We start from the raw sequence: 20,461 nt of genomic DNA, 5'->3' as shown, positions 1-20,461 counted from the left end.
GGCCGTGCTGAAACTACTCAGCTTAGGCGATAAGAGGCACACGGCCCACGAACTGCTGCAGGGTATGACACAGCAGACCGACCGCTGGCTTGCGCCGCTGAGCCTCCAACCGGGCATGGTCGTGTGTGACAACGGCCGTAACCTGGTGGCGGCTCTGCAGCTCGGCAGCCTCACGCACGTGCCATGCCTGGCCCACGTCTTTAATTTGGTGGTTCAGCGCTTTCTGAAAAGCTACCCACGCTTGTCAGACCTGCTCGTAAAGGCGCGCCGGCTCTGCGCACATTTCCGCAAGTCCCACACGGACGCTGCCACCCTGCGCACCCTGCAACATCACTTTAAGCTGCCAGTGCACCGACTGCTGTGCGACGTGCCCACACGGTGGAACTCTACGCTCCACATGTTGGCCAGGCTCTATGAACAACGTAGAGCTATAGTCGAATACCAACTCCAACATGGGCGGCGCAGTGGGAGTCAGCCTCCTCAATTCCTTTCAGAAGAGTGGGCCTGGTTGGCAGACATCTGCCATGTCCTTGGTAATTTTGAGGAGTCTACCCAGGTGGTGAGCGGCGATGCTACAATCATTAGCGTCACCATTCCTCTGCTATGCATCTTGAGAAATTCCCTGCAAACAATAAAGGCAGCTGCTTTGCGCTCGGAAACGGGGGCGGGGGAAGACAGTATGCCGCTGGATAGTCAGGGCACCCTCCTGTCTATTTCTCAGCGCGTACAGGAGGAGGAGGAGGAGCATGAGGAGGATGAGGAGGAGGGGGAAGAGACAGCTTGGGCCGCTGCTGACGGTACACCGGCTGATTGCCTGTCATCCTTTCAGCGTGTATGGCCTGAGGAGGAGGAGGAGGAGGATCCTGAAAGTGATCTTCCTAGTGAGGACAGCCATGTGTTGCGTACTGGTACCCTGGCACACATGGCTGACTTCATGTTAGGATGCCTTTCTCGTGACCCTCGCGTTGCACGCATTCTGGCCACGACGGATTACTGGGTGTACACACTGCTCGATCCACGGTATAAGGAGAACCTGCCCACTCTGATTCCCGAAGAGGAAAGGGGTTCGAGAGTGTTGCTATACCACAGGACCCTTGCGGACAAGCTGATGGTAAAATTCCCAGCCGACAGCGCTAGTGGCAGAAGGCGCAGTACCGAGGGCAAGGTAGCAGGGGATGTGCGTAGATCGAGCAGCATGTACATCCCAGGCAGTGCAACAGTCTTTAAGGGCCTGGCCAGCTTTATGGCTCCCCACCAAGACTGTGTCACCGCTCCCCAGTCACGGCTGAGTCGGCGGGAGCACTGTAAAAGGATGGTGAGGGAGTACGTAGCGGATCGCACGACCATCCTTGGTGACGCCTCTGCCCCCTACAACTACTGGGTGTCGAAGCTGGACACGTGGCCTGAACTCGCGCTGTATGCCCTGGAGGTGCTTGCTTGTCCTGCGGCTAGCGTCTTGTCGGAAAGGGTGTTTAGTGCGGCTGGGGGAATCATCACAGATAAGCGTAGCCGCTTGTCAACCGACAGTGCCGACAGGCTAACACTCATCAAGATGAACAAAGGCTGGATTTCCCCAGACTTCTGTTCTCCACCAGCGGACAGCAGCGATACGTAAGCAATACGTAGGCTGCACCCGCGGATGGAAGCTACGTTCTCTCTCACCATCCAAAACGGGGACATTTCTGCTTCATCAATCTGTGTCTAATATTCCTCCTCCTCCTCCTCCTGCTCCTCCTCCTGAAACCTCACGTAATCACGCTGAACGGGCAATTTTTCTTAGGGCCACAAGGCTCAGTCAAATAATTTTTCAGAACAATTTTTAAAAGTTTCAATGCGCTTAAAAGCATTGGAACTTTAACTTGAACCAATTTTTCGTTACACTGGGCTGCCTCCAGGCCTAGTTACCACTTAAGCCACATTAACCAAAGCGATTAATGGGTTTCACCTGCCCTCTTGGCTGGCCATGGCCAATTTTTGGGATGTACATTAGTACTGTTGATACAGCAATTTTTGTGGGCCCTCGCCTACAGTGTAATCAAATTAATTTTTAGCCCACCTGCATTACAGCTGACGTAACCTCAGCTGTGTTGGGCAATGCAATGGGATATTTTTATGTACCGCCGGTGGGTTCCAGGGAGCCACCCATGCTGTAGGTGCACACGGAGTTTTTAATACATCTGTACACTTCTAAAGAACCCCAGTCTGACTGGGGCATGCAGTGTGGGCCGAAGCCCACCTGTATTACGCACAACATTACTACCTCAGCTGTGTTGGGCAATGCAATGGGATATTTCTATGTACCGCCGGTGGCTTCCTGGCACCCACCCAGGCAGTGGGTCCACAGGGAGTTTAACCTACATGTGTCCACTTGTAAAGAACCCCAGTCTGACTGGGGCATGCAGTGTGGGCCGAAGCCCACCTGCATTAAGCACGACATTACTACCTCAGCTGTGTTGGGCAATGCAATGGGATATTTTTGTGTACCGCCGGTGGGTTCCAGGGAGCCACCCATGCTGTAGGTGCACACGGAGTTTTTAATACATCTGTACACTTCTAAAGAACCCCAGTCTGACTGGGGCATGCAGTGTGGGCCGAAGCCCACCTGTATTACGCACAACATTACTACCTCAGCTGTGTTGGGCAATGCAATGGGATATTTCTATGTACCGCCGGTGGCTTCCTGGCACCCACCCAGGCAGTGGGTCCACAGGGAATTATAAATGCATCTGTTTCCACTTATAAAGAAACCCAGTCTGACTGGGGCATGCAGTGTGGGCCGAAACCCACCTGCATTAACCCTTTCCAGTCCACTGTGTGACCTGTGAAGACATTAGGGTTTAAGGCTGTACAGCTCCGTTGTTGGTAGACGTCCGTCGGGGTTCTCTTACTGTATATTGCCAGCCTCTCTGCTGTCGGAGCCTATCCTACGTGTCAGCTCATGCAGTACTGGCTTTAGCCAGCATATAGCGCCGTTGTATAACGGCAGAAAAAGAGTAAGCCCCCTAGGAAAACCATATACAAATTGGATTGGAAAGGGTTAAGCACAACATTACTACCTCAGCTGTGTTGGGCAATGCAATGGGATATTTCTATGTACCGCCGGTGGCTTCCTGGCACCCACCCATGCTGTAGGTGCACACGGAGTTTTTACTACATCTGTACACTTATAAAGAACCCCAGTCAGACTGGGGCATGCAGTGTGGGCCGAAGCCCACCTGCATTAAGCACGACATTACTACCTCAGCTGTGTTGGGCAATGCAATGGGATATTTCTGTGTACCACCGGTGGGTTCCAGGGAGCCACCCATGCTGTGGGTCGACAGGGACTTCACAATAGGGAGTTGTACCTGCCTGTGTCTATGAATTAAAAAGCCCGGTCTGACTGGGGCATGCAGACACCTTGACAGAATGAATAGTGTGTGGCACATAGGTTCCCCATTGCTATGCCCACGTGTGCAGCTCCTGATGGCGGTGGCACAGGATTATATTTCTCATTGCTTCTGTACAGCATTGTGGGCTATCGCTCCGCCACTTTTAAAGAGGGTCGCTGCCTAGCCGTGCCAACCTCTGCAGTGTGTGCCTGCGGTCCCTCGTCATGGCAGACGCAATTCTAAATAGACATGAGCGTGGTGTGGCATGAGGGCAGCTGAAGGCTGCCCAGGGACACTTTGGTGTGCGCTGTGGGGGGGAGGGGGGGCGGTTGGTCAGCATGTAACCCAGGAGAAGTGTCAGTGGAGTGTCATGCAGGCAGTGATTGTGCTTTGTTGGAGGTAGTGTGGTGCTTAGCAAAGGTATGCCATGCTAATGAGGGCTTTTCAGAAGTAAAAGTTGTTGGGAGGGGGGGGGGCCCACTCTTGCCGGTATTGTGGCTTAATAGTGGGACCTGTGAACTTGAGATGCAGCCCAACATGTAGCCCCTCGCCTGCCCTATCCGTCACTGTGTCATTCCCATCACTTTCTTGAATTGCCCAGATTTTCACACATGAAAACCTTAGCGAGCATCGGCGAAATACAAAAATGTTCTGGTCGCCCATTGACTTCAATGGGGTTCGTTGTTCGAAACGAACCCTCGAGCATCACGGGAAGTTCGTTCCGAATAACGAACACCCGAACATTTTGGTGTTCGCTCATCTCTAAAAGGCTCCCATATTTCAAGGAGCCCTGTGGCCCCTTGTTAAACTAATTGGTGAGGGCTCCAATCTTGGTAACCCCATCAATCCCACATTTACTTCCTTAAATGTGTTTTCATGGAAAACTCCTTTATGAGTCAATTATTTTTTTAAATAGTACTTTGCAGCAATCGGCAAGAGGAAAAATAGTAATAGTTGTCATGATAGTTATCTGTAAATTATAAACTTTACTTAAATTTACACTTTATTAATAGAAAAGTTATATTCCATGGTAATTTCCATTGTAATCTATGAGAGAACATTTCCCACCAGTTTACTTTAACATTGCTATGGAAAATAACAAACTGTCCTCGCTATTCGCTGTCACTCAGCTCACAATGTATTTTAACAGTGTGTTTTTATTGGTTCCAGTGCACATTGGGCTCTATTTACCATGTTGTGCTTAAACTGAATTTTCCATGAATATATCTGTAAAATCATTTAAATGCATTTTTATTAGCCAATCCATTTACTTTTGAGTTACTAAAGTTGCCTATTTATACAGTGGCAAGTTTTTGAAAAATCTGCATGATTCAGCAAATCTGTGTATATTGTTACATTTTTCATGATTCAGGCTATTTACATAGCATTCTCGAATTTAGTGATCTCTGTTCAACTTTCGTTGTATTCTTACGTTCATGGTGGCCTCCAGGGCAATTTTAAACATGAAAGAAATGCTGCTTTTATATGTATAACAAGAGCTTGAAATATTGCCAAGAACATTTTATACAAGAATGTTTTTTAGAAGATATTAACATTTTTTAGATTTTTTTTAATAGACCAAGTTGAAATATAAAATAGAATGCTAATCATTTTCTTTAAGAAATCCAGTCATTTCAATGGAAAAGTTTGTAAAAGCAGTAGCCCTAGAAAAATTCATGATGTGCCTTTGAAAACATGTAGAAGAGCAAAAGGAACTAACACAGAAAAATACACAAAGCCTCACTGTACTCGCAATCTAAGAATTCAGGATTGTCAGGTTAATCTATGTAATACCGTAGTGCTTCTCAGTCCATTGGTAGTGTGGGTGAGGTATGGTACGATGGAGGAGAGGAGTATCGAAGGTTGCAATGGGACAACAGAGTCTTTCCACAAGGAGTGTAAGTTACTCAGAACTAGTAGGCCAAGAGTAGATATGAGTTTGATGGAATTCCCATCAGATCTCCTATAACCATTTGCTTTTTAGGCCAACCCCTAGTTGATATGTCAGAGCTGATATAATGTAGGAGCCTTAGAGGAGATCACTTATTGCTTGGCATGTTGGCCTATCTTATTGACCCACCTAGCATGGCAGGGAGGTAGTTTTTTTTCTGATGTGTAGTAGATTTAGCAATTCCTGCTGATAATGGTAACATTTCTGCAACATAATGGTGAGAATGCCATCTACTCTTCTGAGCCAATGACAGGCATTACACCCACAATACCTCTGCTTATATAGCACTGACAATAGTACAGTAATAAGGAGACAGCCATCAATCAGAGGCCAGAGAGTGGGATGGGCATAGCTAGCCGCATTACTGGTTGAGGCTAGCCGCAGCTCATAACTTTTGGGGACTTACCCCTCTTTGTCTGCCTGCTACTACTACTGACAAACTACAGCATGTCTTCATACACCAGACAAAACCCTGCCACTTCCTCAGAGAAGGTAGCATAAAACTGGTGACACATTCCCTTTAATGATTTTTATATTTGGAGTGTAGATATTTTAGAAACTAGGTTGGTTTGAAGCTCATTATCTTTTATGCAAACAAACTCTTAACTTCAGTCTTGCCATGTACTCCATATTCTGCCTCTATATTTCTTAAGTGCATTTTTCTATTATATAACAGTCTTGATGTGATAACAGATTTTAATATCTTTTTCATTTTAGTAACAAAGTACAAAATTGAGGTGGTAACAGGTGATCTGTGGAATGCTGGAACCGAAGCCAATGTGTATATATCACTGCAGGGCCAATATGGCGACACTGGCTCCAGGCAACTGCAGAAATCAAACAAGCCAAAACCATTTACTAAAGGGCAGGCAAGTTCCTTGTGACATTGTCATAACAGTGATCAGACATCCGGATTATCTTTAGAACATTTAATATAATATAGTTTTACATAAGAAAATATTGTTTACGATCTCAAAATAAATCTAGATCGAGTAATGTAACTTTCATGAATCCCGCATTGCCTAAAATTGCGTGTCTTGCTCATTTATCTTTTTTTGTTTATTTTTTGTAGACTGATACTTTTTTTCTGGAAGCTGTTCATCTTGGTGATTTACACACAGTCATCATAGGCCATGATGGACTTGAATCAGGCAAGAACCATGAAATAGTCAATTTCTCCAATGCTAAAGTGTTCATGTACATAATAATAGAGAATATATGCAGCGACCAAAGAGAAATGTTGATGGTTTTTGTCTTATGGTTACAGTGACAAAGACACATATAAATTCTGCCAATATCTGAGTGCGTGTGCACTTGGCTTGGTGCTGGTTCTCACTGCCTTTAGGTCAATTAATGATTAATTGTAAAAAAGGAGAAAATGATGGACCGTGGGCACAACCCTTATAATATGGAACCCACCATTTCTTCTTTCCTGGAGGTACAGGACATGAATATCCAGTAACATCCCTGTATTTCTTTCCAGCCATTTCTGAAGAAGGGACTGTGTCACTGAAACGCGTTATTTATGCTGGCTATAATTTAATTATTAAAGAAGAAATTAGGGTAATCCCTTTACTTTTACATTACAAGAGTTGCGGCTATGGTCAATCTTTTTCTCTTTTTTTTACAATTAATCATTTCTATGCCCCGTTACCTATGGTGACGGTATTTGGATTGGCAGCACCCTACTAGCTACTCTACAGAAAACTATTCTGAATATTAGGATCACATCCCTAATAGGAGTTACCTAACCTTCTCTTTTAGTTTCCATAAGCATTTCAGTTCCTCTGTTCCATTTTTGGAGCAGAGAAATGGAAATTAAAATGGAATTGAACTTTTCCATTGTTCTTCCCCTTGATTTCAATAGTTTTAAATATATATATAAATATATATATATATATATATATATATATATTTCTGTTTTTTTCCATTAAATTCCATTCACCTTTATTTCTGTTTTTCAAATGGAACAAAAAGCACAATAAGTTGTGCTGTTTGTTCCATTTGAAGCACAGAGATGAAAGGGAACAGAATTAAATGAAAATATTTCCATCTTTCTATTTTCTTAAAACTGATTGAAATCAATAGGAAGAACGAGAGAAATGTGTAATTTTGTTTTTATTTCTATTTCTCTACTCCTCAAATGGAACAGAGAAACTGAAATGGTTAACTTAACCTAACAGCAGTGAGAACAAGACCTTAATTACATGGGTAATATTGTCAAAAGGAAACTTATTACATTCGTTTTAACCAGAGGAAAACAAGAAATCCTACCGCGTCTTAACTACTGCATGTTGAGTTAGAGGAAGTTGAAAAGCTCATATATGGAATCGGTCAATTTTAGAAATGAGCGAGCATACTCCCTAAGGGCAATTACTAGATCAAGCATTGCCCTTAGCGGGTACCTGCCCGCTCGGAAGAAAAGTTCGGCTGCCGGCGGCGGGCGGGGAGCAGCGGGGAGAGCGGGAAGGAACGCTCATCTCTAGTCAATTTGCTTCAATTTTTCATGAGCGCATTCTAACAAGTCTGTAACACAGATATGTAATACGGACGTGTTACAGATGAAATTACATTACTATGTCATCAGTATTTGATCTGTATTTGCCTGGATATTTGCTGTCATTAGTTTTATTTTTTACGCAGCAATGGTGGATCCTTTTTATGCCCAATAGAAAATAATACTAATGAATGCAAATACAGATCATATACTAATGAAGTACAGATGCAACATGGATAATTGCCTATTTCCGTAGACTGTAATGGGCATATTTTGTTTTAAAAATTAACAAAAGAAAACCATGCTACATTTTAAAGACAGATTTGTGAAACATTTACCCGTAGAAATAGGTTCATAGATTTTTATTAACTCCATATTATGTTTCACAAGACATGGATCAAATACAAATTTTTCATTTCTTTTTTCCATTTGTGCTTATTAATTGTAAATTGTGCAGAATACAGTGATAACTGAACATTGATGACATATTATGTATGGATGCAAATATAGTATACAAGAATATAACAATTCATAGGTGCTTATTGTGCATCTAATATACTGACTAAATACAGATTTGAAGTATGCTTGCCTGAAGGTAGCTGTTACATCCATGTGGTGCAGTAAAACGCCACGCCTCAGCACGGACACAAGATAGTGTCCTAATGAAACCACAACAACTCTCATCATGTTGCATAGACCAATTGCTCCACTCCAGGTAAAGATGGAAGGACCCCTGTCCCTTACTAATCAGGGAAAGTGGAAGCAGGGTGATGGTCCTGATAAGGACAGCCCCACTGACTTCATCTGGAACCTGGCTATCTCTTATTAGGCACCTGGAGATATGTACAAAACACAGGACACAACACTATTCACAGAGAACACGACACTGAACACAGAACATGACAGTTCACACCTTATGTCTGGTCATCTGCGCACACATACAGAACACGTTGCTGTTCACACCAACACACGTCATGCATACCACACATAACATGAACCCCACCTAGAACTCACATGCATAAAGGTAGCAAACTATAGCTAGTCTAAGTATCCTCACACCAAAAGGATAGAGAGTCAGCCACCGTGCTGACATCACAAAGAAACAGTGTCAGGCATCACTCATTTGACACACACATAAAACCGTTACCATGCGGCGGCTGCCGGGGCCACGGGTGGCTGGTCAGTGCAGTGCGCACGCTCGTGGGTCCGGGCAGCGACGTGCGCGCGCGTGCCTGTGAGTGCAGCTCTATGCACGAGTCCCTGGTTATGGGATTCTGCTGGGAGGTGGTCGCCTCCCTCTCTCCGTCCCTGGGCAGAGGCTTCTGTTTATAAGGCTGGCAGTGAGGTCCATTCACTGCCAGTTATTGGTTTCTGTTCAGTGTGCTAGCATCCTGCTCTGTCAGTTTCCTGTGTTTTCAGTTTTGCTTTATCTGCCAGGTTATCCCATCTGCCTCGGTCTGCGTGTATTTCCTGTTGGTCCTCCATCTGCCCTTCCTGTCGGTATTCTACCCTGTTACATCTTGGTATGCCAGTCCCCCCTCTTGGTCCCTAGTAAGAGGGGGGACCATCGCCCAGTTGCCCGCCTGGGGTTAGCCAGGAGTGGAGGCAAGTAGGCAGGGACAGGGGTTGCGGTTGCGGGTAAGTTCTAGGGCAACCCAGACTGGCGTATCATTGGGTAAGATACCGTAACAAAAACATCATCGTATGTCTGGAGGCTGCATCTGTAAAGAGATAGGGAGAAACCTGTGGGTGTATGCACCTGCGGGGACACCGTACCACTCAATGTACGCACCCCAGAATGCAAGGAGGGGAGGGACAACAGGTGTCCAGACCGTCCTCAGGGAAGGTGAGAGAGACACTTCAGTCAAGCATGAATCACACAAGCTCTGAGTGGGATTAACACAGAGTAATACAGTAAAGCACTAAGATGACCAGCATGTTCTACCAAGAGATGCTGGTATTTATGTGCAGCAGACCAGAGGGGATTGGCTGGTGGAGAAAACCACACCCAGCCAGCTCAATTAACCCTCACTTGTGAAGCTGTGCTCATGGAAACCTGTAGAACCACAGGTCCCAAATGCTCAACCTAACAGTAGCCTAGGTGCTTCTTCACATGACTCTTTTTTTTACATGTTTTTGTATATTTTAAACACAAAGAATAGAATCCAATGATTTCAATGGGCTTGTTCTCATGACCGTGTTTTGTGCACACAAAGTAATATGTCCTGCTCTATTTTCCTGCATATTTGCGCACTAAGGGCCCCATCGAAATCTATGGGATGCACAGAAATAAACAAGAAAATGCATGGAACACAGCTTGAAACCGGAGGGAAAAGAACACATCTGGACCTCAATAGGCTAAATAGCCTTTTAATCTTTGGAAGGGGTGTGTCGTGCAGGTGTGAAGTGGCCCTGCTTGAGAAAAAAGTACAGTAATAAGCACAGGCACAAAAGCAAATCAACCTCATCAAACTTGTTCATGTGAAAATATGTTGTACAGAGGCAAGCGCTTTTGTGTATATACTTGTGTGAAGCTGTCCTACAAGATGAATGTTGAACATGCGGATTTGGAAGCAGATTTTTCCACATGGCGGAATATTCTGCAAGGTATTGCGGAATATTTCAGTGCATGATAACAACTTCAGATGTCCTTTCTCAAGACTAACTACATTTGATGAAGTAAATCTTTCCTCATAACTGAGTTTCTCAGTGCCGTTATTAATTATGTTGCCTGACTTTTTCCAAATCAAGGGCTAAACTAAGGGCAGATTTTAGTTCTGTCCCTTGTTATGCATCTGCCTTGCTCTTCATATTGCGGTTAAATAATTGTTATTATGCCCCCTGATGTTCTTTTCATTTCCTCTCGGAACGTCCACCTAATATGTTCAGTGCTGATAAGAAGAAGTTGCTTCTAGTGTGCTGATTGTTACTGACTGACTGGCACAATAGGAGGAATCACATGGCCATTTGTAGGACCGAGTCACTAGACAAGATTAGATGGACATTCTGAAAGGGAATCAAAAAAGCAGCAGGAGGCGCTATAACAGACACAAGAACAATGCAGCATATTTACAGCTCATACGCTGGTCCAAGTAAACCATGCGCCGGCATTCTGCCACAAATGTATTACGAGACTTGTACTACTTAATAAATTTGTTACATGTGTGCACCAGATGGAAACCTAAGCCAACTTTAAGCTGGCATAGGTTTCTGCTATAATACATGCCAGTCTCTGACATATTATAGTAAATGTTATGGACTGTGCTCGGCCATGTCCGCTAGTGCTCACTTTTTGAAAAAGTGTCCGGGCCAGAATAAGAATCAGTAAAACTGCCATTTTGTTGCGTGCACCAAAACTGAGACTATTATACGCCAGAACACTTGTGTACAAACTGTGATATATATATAATATATATATATATGTCTCAATGACTTTAAAATATTCCAGTTGAAAAAATGTTTATAATGTGTGTGATCTAATAGAAAATCATGGAGCAACACTTTTAACATTAATATTGTAGCGGAGATTAATGAATCAAGGATATATCTGGCCCTACTGCTCCATTCATCATATTGACAATGTGTAATTATTTTACCTAGAGAATGGCTGGTACCTGGAGAAGGTGATTGTTTATGATGAAGTTAAAGACAAAGAATACACATTCCCCTGTTTCAGGTCTGTTAAGAAAAATGCAATTTAGAACTATATTTTGTTAGAAATGTTTAGTTTTTATATTGAAGAGCGCTAGAACGAAGGATATAAACAAGGGGGCAGTTATACGTTTAAAACCACCCCTTCAGTTTTAATATGCCTGGCTGGCTAGTCTAGCATTAAAGGGGTTGTCCCGCGCCGAAACGTTTTTTTTTTTTTTTCAATAGCCCCCCCGTTCGGCGCGAGACAAACCCGATGCAGGGGTGTAAAAAAAACGGACTTACCCGAATCCCGGCACTGCTGCGACTTTGTACTTACCTTGCTAAGATGGCCGCCGGGATCTTCACCCTCGGTGGACCGCAGGTCTTCTGTGCGGTCCATTGCCGATTCCAGCCTCCTGATTGGCTGGAATCGGCATGTGACGGGGCGGAGCTACGAGGAGCCGCTCTCCAGCACGAGCGGCCCCATTCAGAAAAGAAGAAGACCGGACTGCGCAAGCGCGTCTAATCGGGCGATTAGACGCTGAAAATTAGACGGCACCATGGAGACGAGGACGCTAGCAACGGAGCAGGTAAGTGAATAGCTTCTGTATGGCTCATAATTAATGCACAATGTACATTACAAAGTGCATTAATATGGCCATACAGAAGTGTATACCCCCACTTGCTTTCGCGGGACAACCCCTTTAAGTATTTCAGCCCCTCCACCCCCAAACTATGTCATAGGCCTTTCACCAGCCAAGTCAGCAACCTACTGCACACTGATAAGGGGCAAAACCCCCAAAACAGTTTGTCTGTGTATGGTTTATCTTTTCCTTCTAGCGAAGGCTCTGGCTTTGTCTTATTTTCCCAGTCATTGTTACAAGACTTGCTAAAAGTTATGACATTGACTTGCAGGAATCCTTTCTTTCAATAGGTGGCGCTGTAGAGACATTGTCCCATTTGCATAATTTTTCCAGATGAGCATGCATGGCCTTATAAGTCTGTTCACTAGGTGGTCTCCCTAAGTAGAAAACCTAGCCTTCCTTAATCACCCTATCACTCACCCTGCTGCCAGACATAGCATGGTGCTTGCATAGCCTGACATCATCTATCCCCATCTCTTGAATATACTGTACCTGAGTACAAGACAAAGAGGAGGAGTAGGACCATGCAATTGTCTTGATGTGCCCAGTAGCAGGGTGAGTGATAAAGTTTTGACTTTGCTGTTGGCCAGAGTTTTTTTTTTTTAGAGGAGGGTGGGAGGGGGTTCTTTGAAACACAGAGGGGCATTAACCCTTTCCAATCCAATTTGTATCCTGGTTTTCCTAGGAGGCTTACTCTTTTTCTCCTGTTATACAATGGCGCTGTATACTGGCTAAAGCCAGTACTGCATGAGGTGACACGTTGGATAGGCTCTGACAGCAGAGAGGCTGGCAATACACAGTAAGAGAACCCGGACAGATGTCTTCCAACATCGGAGCTGTACAGCCTTAAATCATAATGTCTTTAGAGGTCAGACAGTGGATTGCAAAGGGTTAATACTTTGTTAGAGACACAGAGGACTGGAATTTTTGATACAGGGCCTTTCCACGGGTGAAGGAAAGCTTATTTATGACTGAGTTGTATTTCCCATTTCTTGTGTCCACTTATGGCCTAAATTCCACTTTACATCAGTGAGACATTTCTCCTTTATGGGTCATTGGGAATAATCAGTGTTTATTAAAGTCTCATTCTGAAGATTAGTCATTGAGCAGAATTTTCCGACAAGTTTTTATTTCCTCTAATCTGGATGATACATATTTCCTGATGTTGCCAGACAATGATGAACGCCATAAATGCAGCATGCTTGTAAACTTTTCATTAAGAGAACATTTGAAATGCAAAAATCTTTCACATACCGACACGACTGAGAGAGCAGCTAATGAAATCTTGCTAAGGATTGTTGTTCCGCAGTTTAATATTATGAAATTATCTGTAAATCAGCGTGGCTTTATATCCTGGCATGCAACATAATTTGTTCAAATTGTTGACATGAAAAATAGTGTAATCATTTTCTATTCCTTGTATTTTTCTATTCTCTGCTACTCAACAAATTGTAAGAAATGTGTTTTATTTGAAACAGTAATATTGGCACAAGTTAAAGTATATCTCCACGTAAATCCTTTTTTTAAAACAGGGATACAGCCAGCATCCCCATCTAAATACAGCAATTACAGACATAAAAAAGACCCTAAATTTGTATTTCCCTCTCGAATGTACAGATGCCGGATCATGATTCTAGATGGACTGATAAAATTGTATCCCTAGTCAAATAATAGTAATCTAAAATGATTGGCATTATTGTAATAATATACAATAATAATTAATTTGCTCACAAATATTCCGGTTCTCTCAGTCTGCACAGTATTTCACTTTGCTAGAGCAGCGGTTTATTTTCCAGAACTGCTAATCAGAAAATAAATCTATATTCCATTGCCGTCCCGACAGAATAAAGTTCCACATGGAGAAATAAACTTGTAGTAAATATAATGTGTTCATTACATCCAACACTTTTCGGATCTTTACTGGATCCTTCACAGGGTGCATAAAAACACCATTCATTTGAGAATGGTGTGCCTACACAAGGTGAAGGCACACCTACACTTATGTTGGAATTCCCACATGACAGGCCACACGCATCCTGGTACTGTAGCTGTACAAAAACTCCTTCCTCTTAAGGTTTTCAGTCAAATTACCAATGACCACTTGTCTGTAGTATGTGAGTGAGTGCTTCTGATGCTCCACCCCTGGTAACGTCATCACTCTGCCCCCTGGTGACGCCATTGAAGGCCCTACAACATATATAAAACACAGAGTCTGACCGATAAAGAACATTACAGTTAGGGTTCTTGGAAGGGGAGGATAAAAATAACACACTGAGAATACAACTAAGCCGTTATTATGTCAGAAGACACAACTCAGCAGTCATGACAGGAGACCATAACCTACCACCACCACAGAGATCCAGTGGGCTAAAGGTCCTGTGGTGATGTCACTGCTGTGGGAGGAGCCAAGCTGTGTGTGTGATGTGTGGGGTGTAGTAGAGCTGTGTGTGGACATGTACCATGTAACAGAGCTGTGTGGTACACTGGTACTATAATTTCCTACACAATTCAGCAGTCCTGACAGAACACATTGACCTACCACAGAGATCCGGTGGGCTAAAGAACCCATCACTGCTGTGGGAGGAGCCAAGCTGTGTGTGATTTGTGGGGTGTAGTAGAGCTGTGCGTGATGTGTGAGGATCATAATGCATGTACCATGTAGCAGAGCTCCACCAGAAACACTGGTACTATAATTTCCTACACAACTCAGCAGTCCTGACAGAACACATTGACCTACCACCACCAAAGAGATCCAGTGGGCTGAAGCACCTGTGCTCATGTCACTGCTGTGGGAGGAGTCAAGCTGTGTTTGTCTTTTGTGGTAATCAAGCTACTGTGAGTGTGATGTGACACCAGAAACACTGCTACTATAATGTCCTAATAATTACTAGTCTTTTCAATGTAGGTGACAGCCAAGGAGAAAATAGTATGGATGTGAGACATTTCTCAGTAAGAAATGTTCAGCAAATAACTAGAGAATCAATTTATATTAAGTGGAAGGAGGGAGCTTAATTGCTGTAGAAGATGTGCTACTCAGAAATACAAACTAGTGTAGAGCAATAGAAGAAAAAATGTGGAATAACCGCGGTGGAAACGAAACGGGATGAGAGTGGAAGTAGGCAGCTTAATTGCTGTAGTGAGATAGAAGAGTCTTCTTGTTTATGGAAGGATCGTATTAATGATTGTTTGTCCTCGTGCTAATGATGATCTCCTGCATGAGCGACAATCAACATGTTATATGGTTGAGCAACTCTCGTTAACTGCCAGAAAATCTGCCCATGTAAAACCACCATTAGGGCTTCTTCACAAGGGCGTATTTGCATGCATTTTTGCATACGCAAAAATTGCATGAGTAAGATGTAGAGAATAGAACCCCTTGATTTCAATGGGTTCATTCTCATTTCCTTTTTTGCATGCACATTTGCGCACCATAGGACCCCATAGAAGTCTATCGGGGTTTGAGCAAATGCACACCCAATACGTAATGGGAAGCACAAATTACAGGGTACTTACGCCTGTGAAAAGGAGCCTCATGGGCCCTTTTTACACTAAGTAACTAGCATTGAGATTATTATGGGATTGCGCCAATCTGAACAATAATCGATCCGTGTAAATCCTGCCAGCAAAAGAGCAACAAGCGATGATTTGTTCGCTTGTCATTCGTTGGTCAGTTTATGCAGGCACAAAAATCAAACGACAATCGGCCGGTATAAACAGGCAGTCAGTCATCTGTGAACTACTGTCTGTTTACTGTGAATGGAGGCGGACGACCAGAAGGGACCATCGGCCACTCTTCCATTCACCCAATGAGTGTCACTCCCGTGTGAAAGCACAGGAACGATGATCACTAAGATGACTGTTGGACGCTGACGCCCCGACAATCGGCCAGTCTAAAAGGACTCTCACCCTTCTCAGTCTTATCTGGAAAATACAAAGTATAGAAAACGGCTCGCATCTCTGTAGAGGCTCATAGGTTTATGTATTAGGAGATCGGGGACACTGACTTTTTACATTTTCCAACTAGGTGGCTAGATGAAGGAGAGGAAGATGGGAAAATTGTGAGAAAACTATCAGTCACAGAGGAAACTGATTTCCCAGCCAGTAAGCTTTTAAATCATAAACCAGCACCCCATATTGTCAACAGCAGAGGTGCATTCATCGTTACAATGTTTTTACTTCTACAGGGTACGAACTTGAAGTCAAGAAGAAGGAAATGGTAAATGAGTTATATTAATGCATAGTATATTTAGTTCCATTAGACATTGGAAGTAGAGCTGATTTTTCTTTGTGAATGTTTTCTGACCAGTGGACTGCTGAGAGATGGAAGTATCAGAACCAGAACTCTCTACAATTCTACTGCAAAGCCACAGGAAAATTTATCCGGTTCACTCCAAATGGCAGCGTGGATGCACTTGGGGACAAGAAGGATAAATATGGTACTTTTTGCTTTAAATGTCCAAATATTCATGTATTACACACTGCTATCTAATGTTAATAATATGGTGGTAGACTGTAAAAAAATAGAACAAGACAAGTCAAACAGATGAGTATTCCTTCAATATATGTATCTTATGAATTCTGCTATATCTGATGTCTTATAGCTATTGCCGCCAAGCTTGTCAGGCTTTTTGCTGCTGTACAAGAACCCTAGCAGGATTTTTTTGCTATTCTTAAACTGTTACAATCTACAATAAGATGCACATTCTCTTTTTTAGGCCACCTGTCCATGGGCGTGATTTCGCTGGTGGTAAATCGCTGGCGAATCACGCTGTCTGAAGCCTTCCATAGCATTGCTATGGAAAGCGCCAACCCCGTGTCCACGAGTGGAGAATCATTGCGATTCTCTGCTCGCGGCTGGCAATTCGCAGCATGCTGTGAGTTGCCCCAATTTTTCAAGGTCAGCCTATCTATCATATTAGGCTGACTGGGGAGATACGTCTGCGGCTCCTGATCCCAGGGATACCGCAACGCCCGTGGACAGGGGGCCTTAAACTCTCTTATTAAGTACTGGACTCTTTTTGTAATCAAAAATGGACTTACATTCCATGCTGAACACAGGAGCCTCAGTTCTTGCACAACATCAGCCCTCAGATGTTTGGTATGTTACCATGCTGGCCTTAGCTTAGACAGCAATCTGTGTAGAAGTTTTAATTGTGCCCCATCGTAAGAAACAAAAGTGGTATCTATTGCATTGTCAGGCAGTCTACCTGTACTCTGCTTGAGCAGAAAGTAGTAAGATAGAAGTATATCCGCACCAGAACAGTCAGTGAATAAATACAGCACCAGAACCAAGCTCATAACATAAATACAATGCCAGATCCAAACTCATAGCATAAATGCATCACAAATAGGGATGAGCGAGTATACTCGCTAAAGCACTACTCGTTCGAGTAATGTGCTTTAGACGAGTATCTCCCTGCTCGTCCCTGAAGATTCGGGGGCCGGCGGCGGGCGAGGAACTGCGGGGGAGAGTGGGGAGGAACGGAGGGGAGATCTCTCTCTCCCTCTCTCCCGCCCGCTCTCCCCTGCTCCCCGCCGCAACTCACCTGTCAGCTGCGGCGGCTCCCAAATCTTCAGGGACGAGCAGGGAGATACTCGTCTAAAGCACATTACTCAGACGAGTAGTGCTTTAGCGAGTATACTCGCTCATCCTTAATCACAAACCAACCTTAGTACAGAGTTACAATACCAGAACCAAGCTCATAATATAAATACAATGTCAGATCCAAACTCATAGCATAAATGCAGCACAAACCAACCTTAGTACAGAGTTACAATACCAGAACCAAGCTCATAACTTAAATTCAGTAGTAGAACTAAAAGATCATGTTCGGGGCCACCCATAGGCTGAGAGTGGATCCTCAGAACATCAGAAGGGATGAGATAGAGTAAGAAGGAATGATTTGTGTATCTCCACAAGACGCTGCAGCATGAACGAAGAAGATCATGGGTCTGGATGGAGCTAAGGGGGCTGATCGCTCCCTGCCTACATCTCCTGCCTACATCTGCCTGTGCCTCTCCCAGTCCCCCCCATATACAAGCTGGTGGCTGGCACTCTGTGCAACTGCATGTGTTATATATAGCTAAGGCCGGCCATGTGTTACACCCACATCAGTCAAACAGCAAGGCTGCCTCTCCACGGGCATTGCTATATCCCGCAGCGGATCTCCGCTGTGGTAGCAACCGCCCAGGAGCAGGAGGCAGCAGACGGATCTCCGCGGTGAGCCTACCTGACAGATAGGCTCACCACGGAGAATCTTGGCAATTCGCAGTATGCTGCGACTTACAGCCTGGGAGCGGAGAATACCTATGTTTCTCTGCTCATGGACAGGGGGGCTGCATTTTCCATAGCAATGCTATGAAAAGCGTGCACTGCATTTCCCAAGGACAGATTATCGCCACAGGGAACGCAATGCAAAAACGCCCATGGACAGGCAGCATAATGCATAAAAGTTTATTATTGGGAACGTCCTTCCAAGTATGTAAAAGGCATAGATGCGTACATTTTTCTCCTGATCTATTTTTCATGTTTGGATGTTTCTGTTTGCAATAGATTTACTTTCAAGTAGACTAATATAGGTTTATTTTAATTAATTTTAAAATAAATATCTATCTTTTAACACCATTTCATTTTTAGGTCCAGCCTTCTGCACTTATTAATGTTATATCGTAATCAGAGTCAGATTGTTCTGGTATGCAGCTTAAAAAAAGTTTGCAAGATTTGCGATGAGAGAAGGCCCATTTAGACACAGCGATTATTGCTCAAAATTCGCTCAAAAGCCATCTTTTGTGTGATAATCGTTCTGTCTAAATGTGGTGCCATCGTGCACTGTGCCTTCATTGCTCATTTTTAGCCAGCTAGAAATGAGTGATGAGCCTTATCAGTGCCGCATGCTGATTTTCTCAGCGGGCAGCACTGATAGCATTCTTTCAGCTGGTATCCCGCTGGGACTTCCAAGCAGGATACCAGATGAAAGAGATGAAAGCTCCAAGAACAAAGGAGCTGTCAGCGCTCCTGCTGTTTCTCGGAGCTAGCAGCTCAGTGGGACACCCCGAGAACAAAGCAGCTGTTTGCATATACAAAACAGCTGCTTTGTTCTCGGAGTTATCAGTGGTGTCCCGCTCCACCTGCATAACTCTTTAAGTACCTAATTAGCTACTTAAGAGTTATGCAAAGATGATTGCTCAAAACTGTCACTCAAACTGCACAAGCAAAAGAATTAAGAGCCGCCATGCAAGCGCACCTTTCCCTAAATGTGAGTGTTGACCGGTAGAGAGTTGAAGAGGAGAAAGAGTGTTGCCGGGATCAGGACCCACAGATAACAGGACTGTGGTTTCTCCTATCAACCCGTGAATCCTCCCTGTCACACTGTCTTGAGTTTTGCACTGTTTTACTGCTGGCATGTATTCTTGGATTGTAATTAAGTTTTTTCAAGTATACAAGCTTCACTGATCGTTCCCGGTTTGGCTCCGAAAGATAAATCCCTGTGTGAGGACTCTTTATTACCAACAACTTGATTCACTGCAGAGGATGGAACGGGGGCATCATACGTGACACAAAGGACTAAAGTAATACATCATTGGGTTCCACTGTTTAATAGCCTGTCCTTAGCCCCTTGGACATGTCACCAGTTACCCTCCGGGTGAGAGATGGTAGAGCCACCGTGACAGGGCCCAAACTATACCAAACTCTGTCTCCTAGGGTGGGGCCCGCTCCTCGGACGCTGCATTTGTTCTTAAGTATATTGCACCTCCGCAATGCTCCTCCATATAGCAATTTGCCCATCTGCATGCTGAAGGATCTAGTATATATACCTGTGCTTGTATTTTGCATCAGTGTGCCACTAAATATGGCCGCCTTCTGTGATTTTTTTTTTTTAACTGATATGTCTTTTTTGACTCTAGCCACCAATGAGGAGAGCTCAGAAACTTATGATTACTGAAATGGTGAATTCAATATATGAACAGCTTCTCCATTTCCCCCCATTTGCAGTTGCAGGCATACAGAGATAATTTAATTTATAATTGAATTCTATGCAGGAAATTGATTTGGAGCTCAGTATCAGTAAAAAACATATATTACAAAAATTATTCAGCACAGAATTTTTGAATAAAGCAAAATGAAATAGGGTTCGCTGTGGGTTAGTCTCATCATAGGGAATGCATGGAATCTATGCATGTAAATCTTGCTTTAGGCCCCCTGCACATGGCAGAGCCGGATTCCACATGAGGAATCAGGCAGCGAAATCCAGCTCTGCCAGCATTGGCGCCCGCATGTGCCTGGTTAGTCTCTTTTTTTCTTCTGTAATGCAGATGGTCCACACAGCGAAGCTGTCAGACATGCGTGCTAGAGAATTTTTTTAAA

General features: G+C 43.9%; 1 protein-coding gene across 1 annotated transcript in view; it reads left to right on the top strand.

The window, feature by feature from the left end:
* Positions 1-20,461, top strand: part of LOC136578686 (lipoxygenase homology domain-containing protein 1-like) — a 325,705-nt gene that overhangs the window by 57,507 nt on the left and 247,737 nt on the right. Inside the window, exons 6-11 of the mRNA XM_066578875.1 lie at positions 6,040-6,191; positions 6,395-6,473; positions 11,420-11,495; positions 16,121-16,197; positions 16,281-16,312; positions 16,403-16,532. Coding sequence (XP_066434972.1) covers positions 6,040-6,191; positions 6,395-6,473; positions 11,420-11,495; positions 16,121-16,197; positions 16,281-16,312; positions 16,403-16,532 — 546 coding nt within the window. The remainder of the gene's footprint in view (positions 1-6,039; positions 6,192-6,394; positions 6,474-11,419; positions 11,496-16,120; positions 16,198-16,280; positions 16,313-16,402; positions 16,533-20,461) is intronic.

The sequence above is a fragment of the Eleutherodactylus coqui genome, chromosome 9, assembly GCF_035609145.1.
Source record: "Eleutherodactylus coqui strain aEleCoq1 chromosome 9, aEleCoq1.hap1, whole genome shotgun sequence".
NCBI classification, from domain to species: domain Eukaryota; kingdom Metazoa; phylum Chordata; class Amphibia; order Anura; family Eleutherodactylidae; genus Eleutherodactylus; species Eleutherodactylus coqui.
This window is presented reverse-complemented; position numbering and strand designations above follow the sequence as displayed.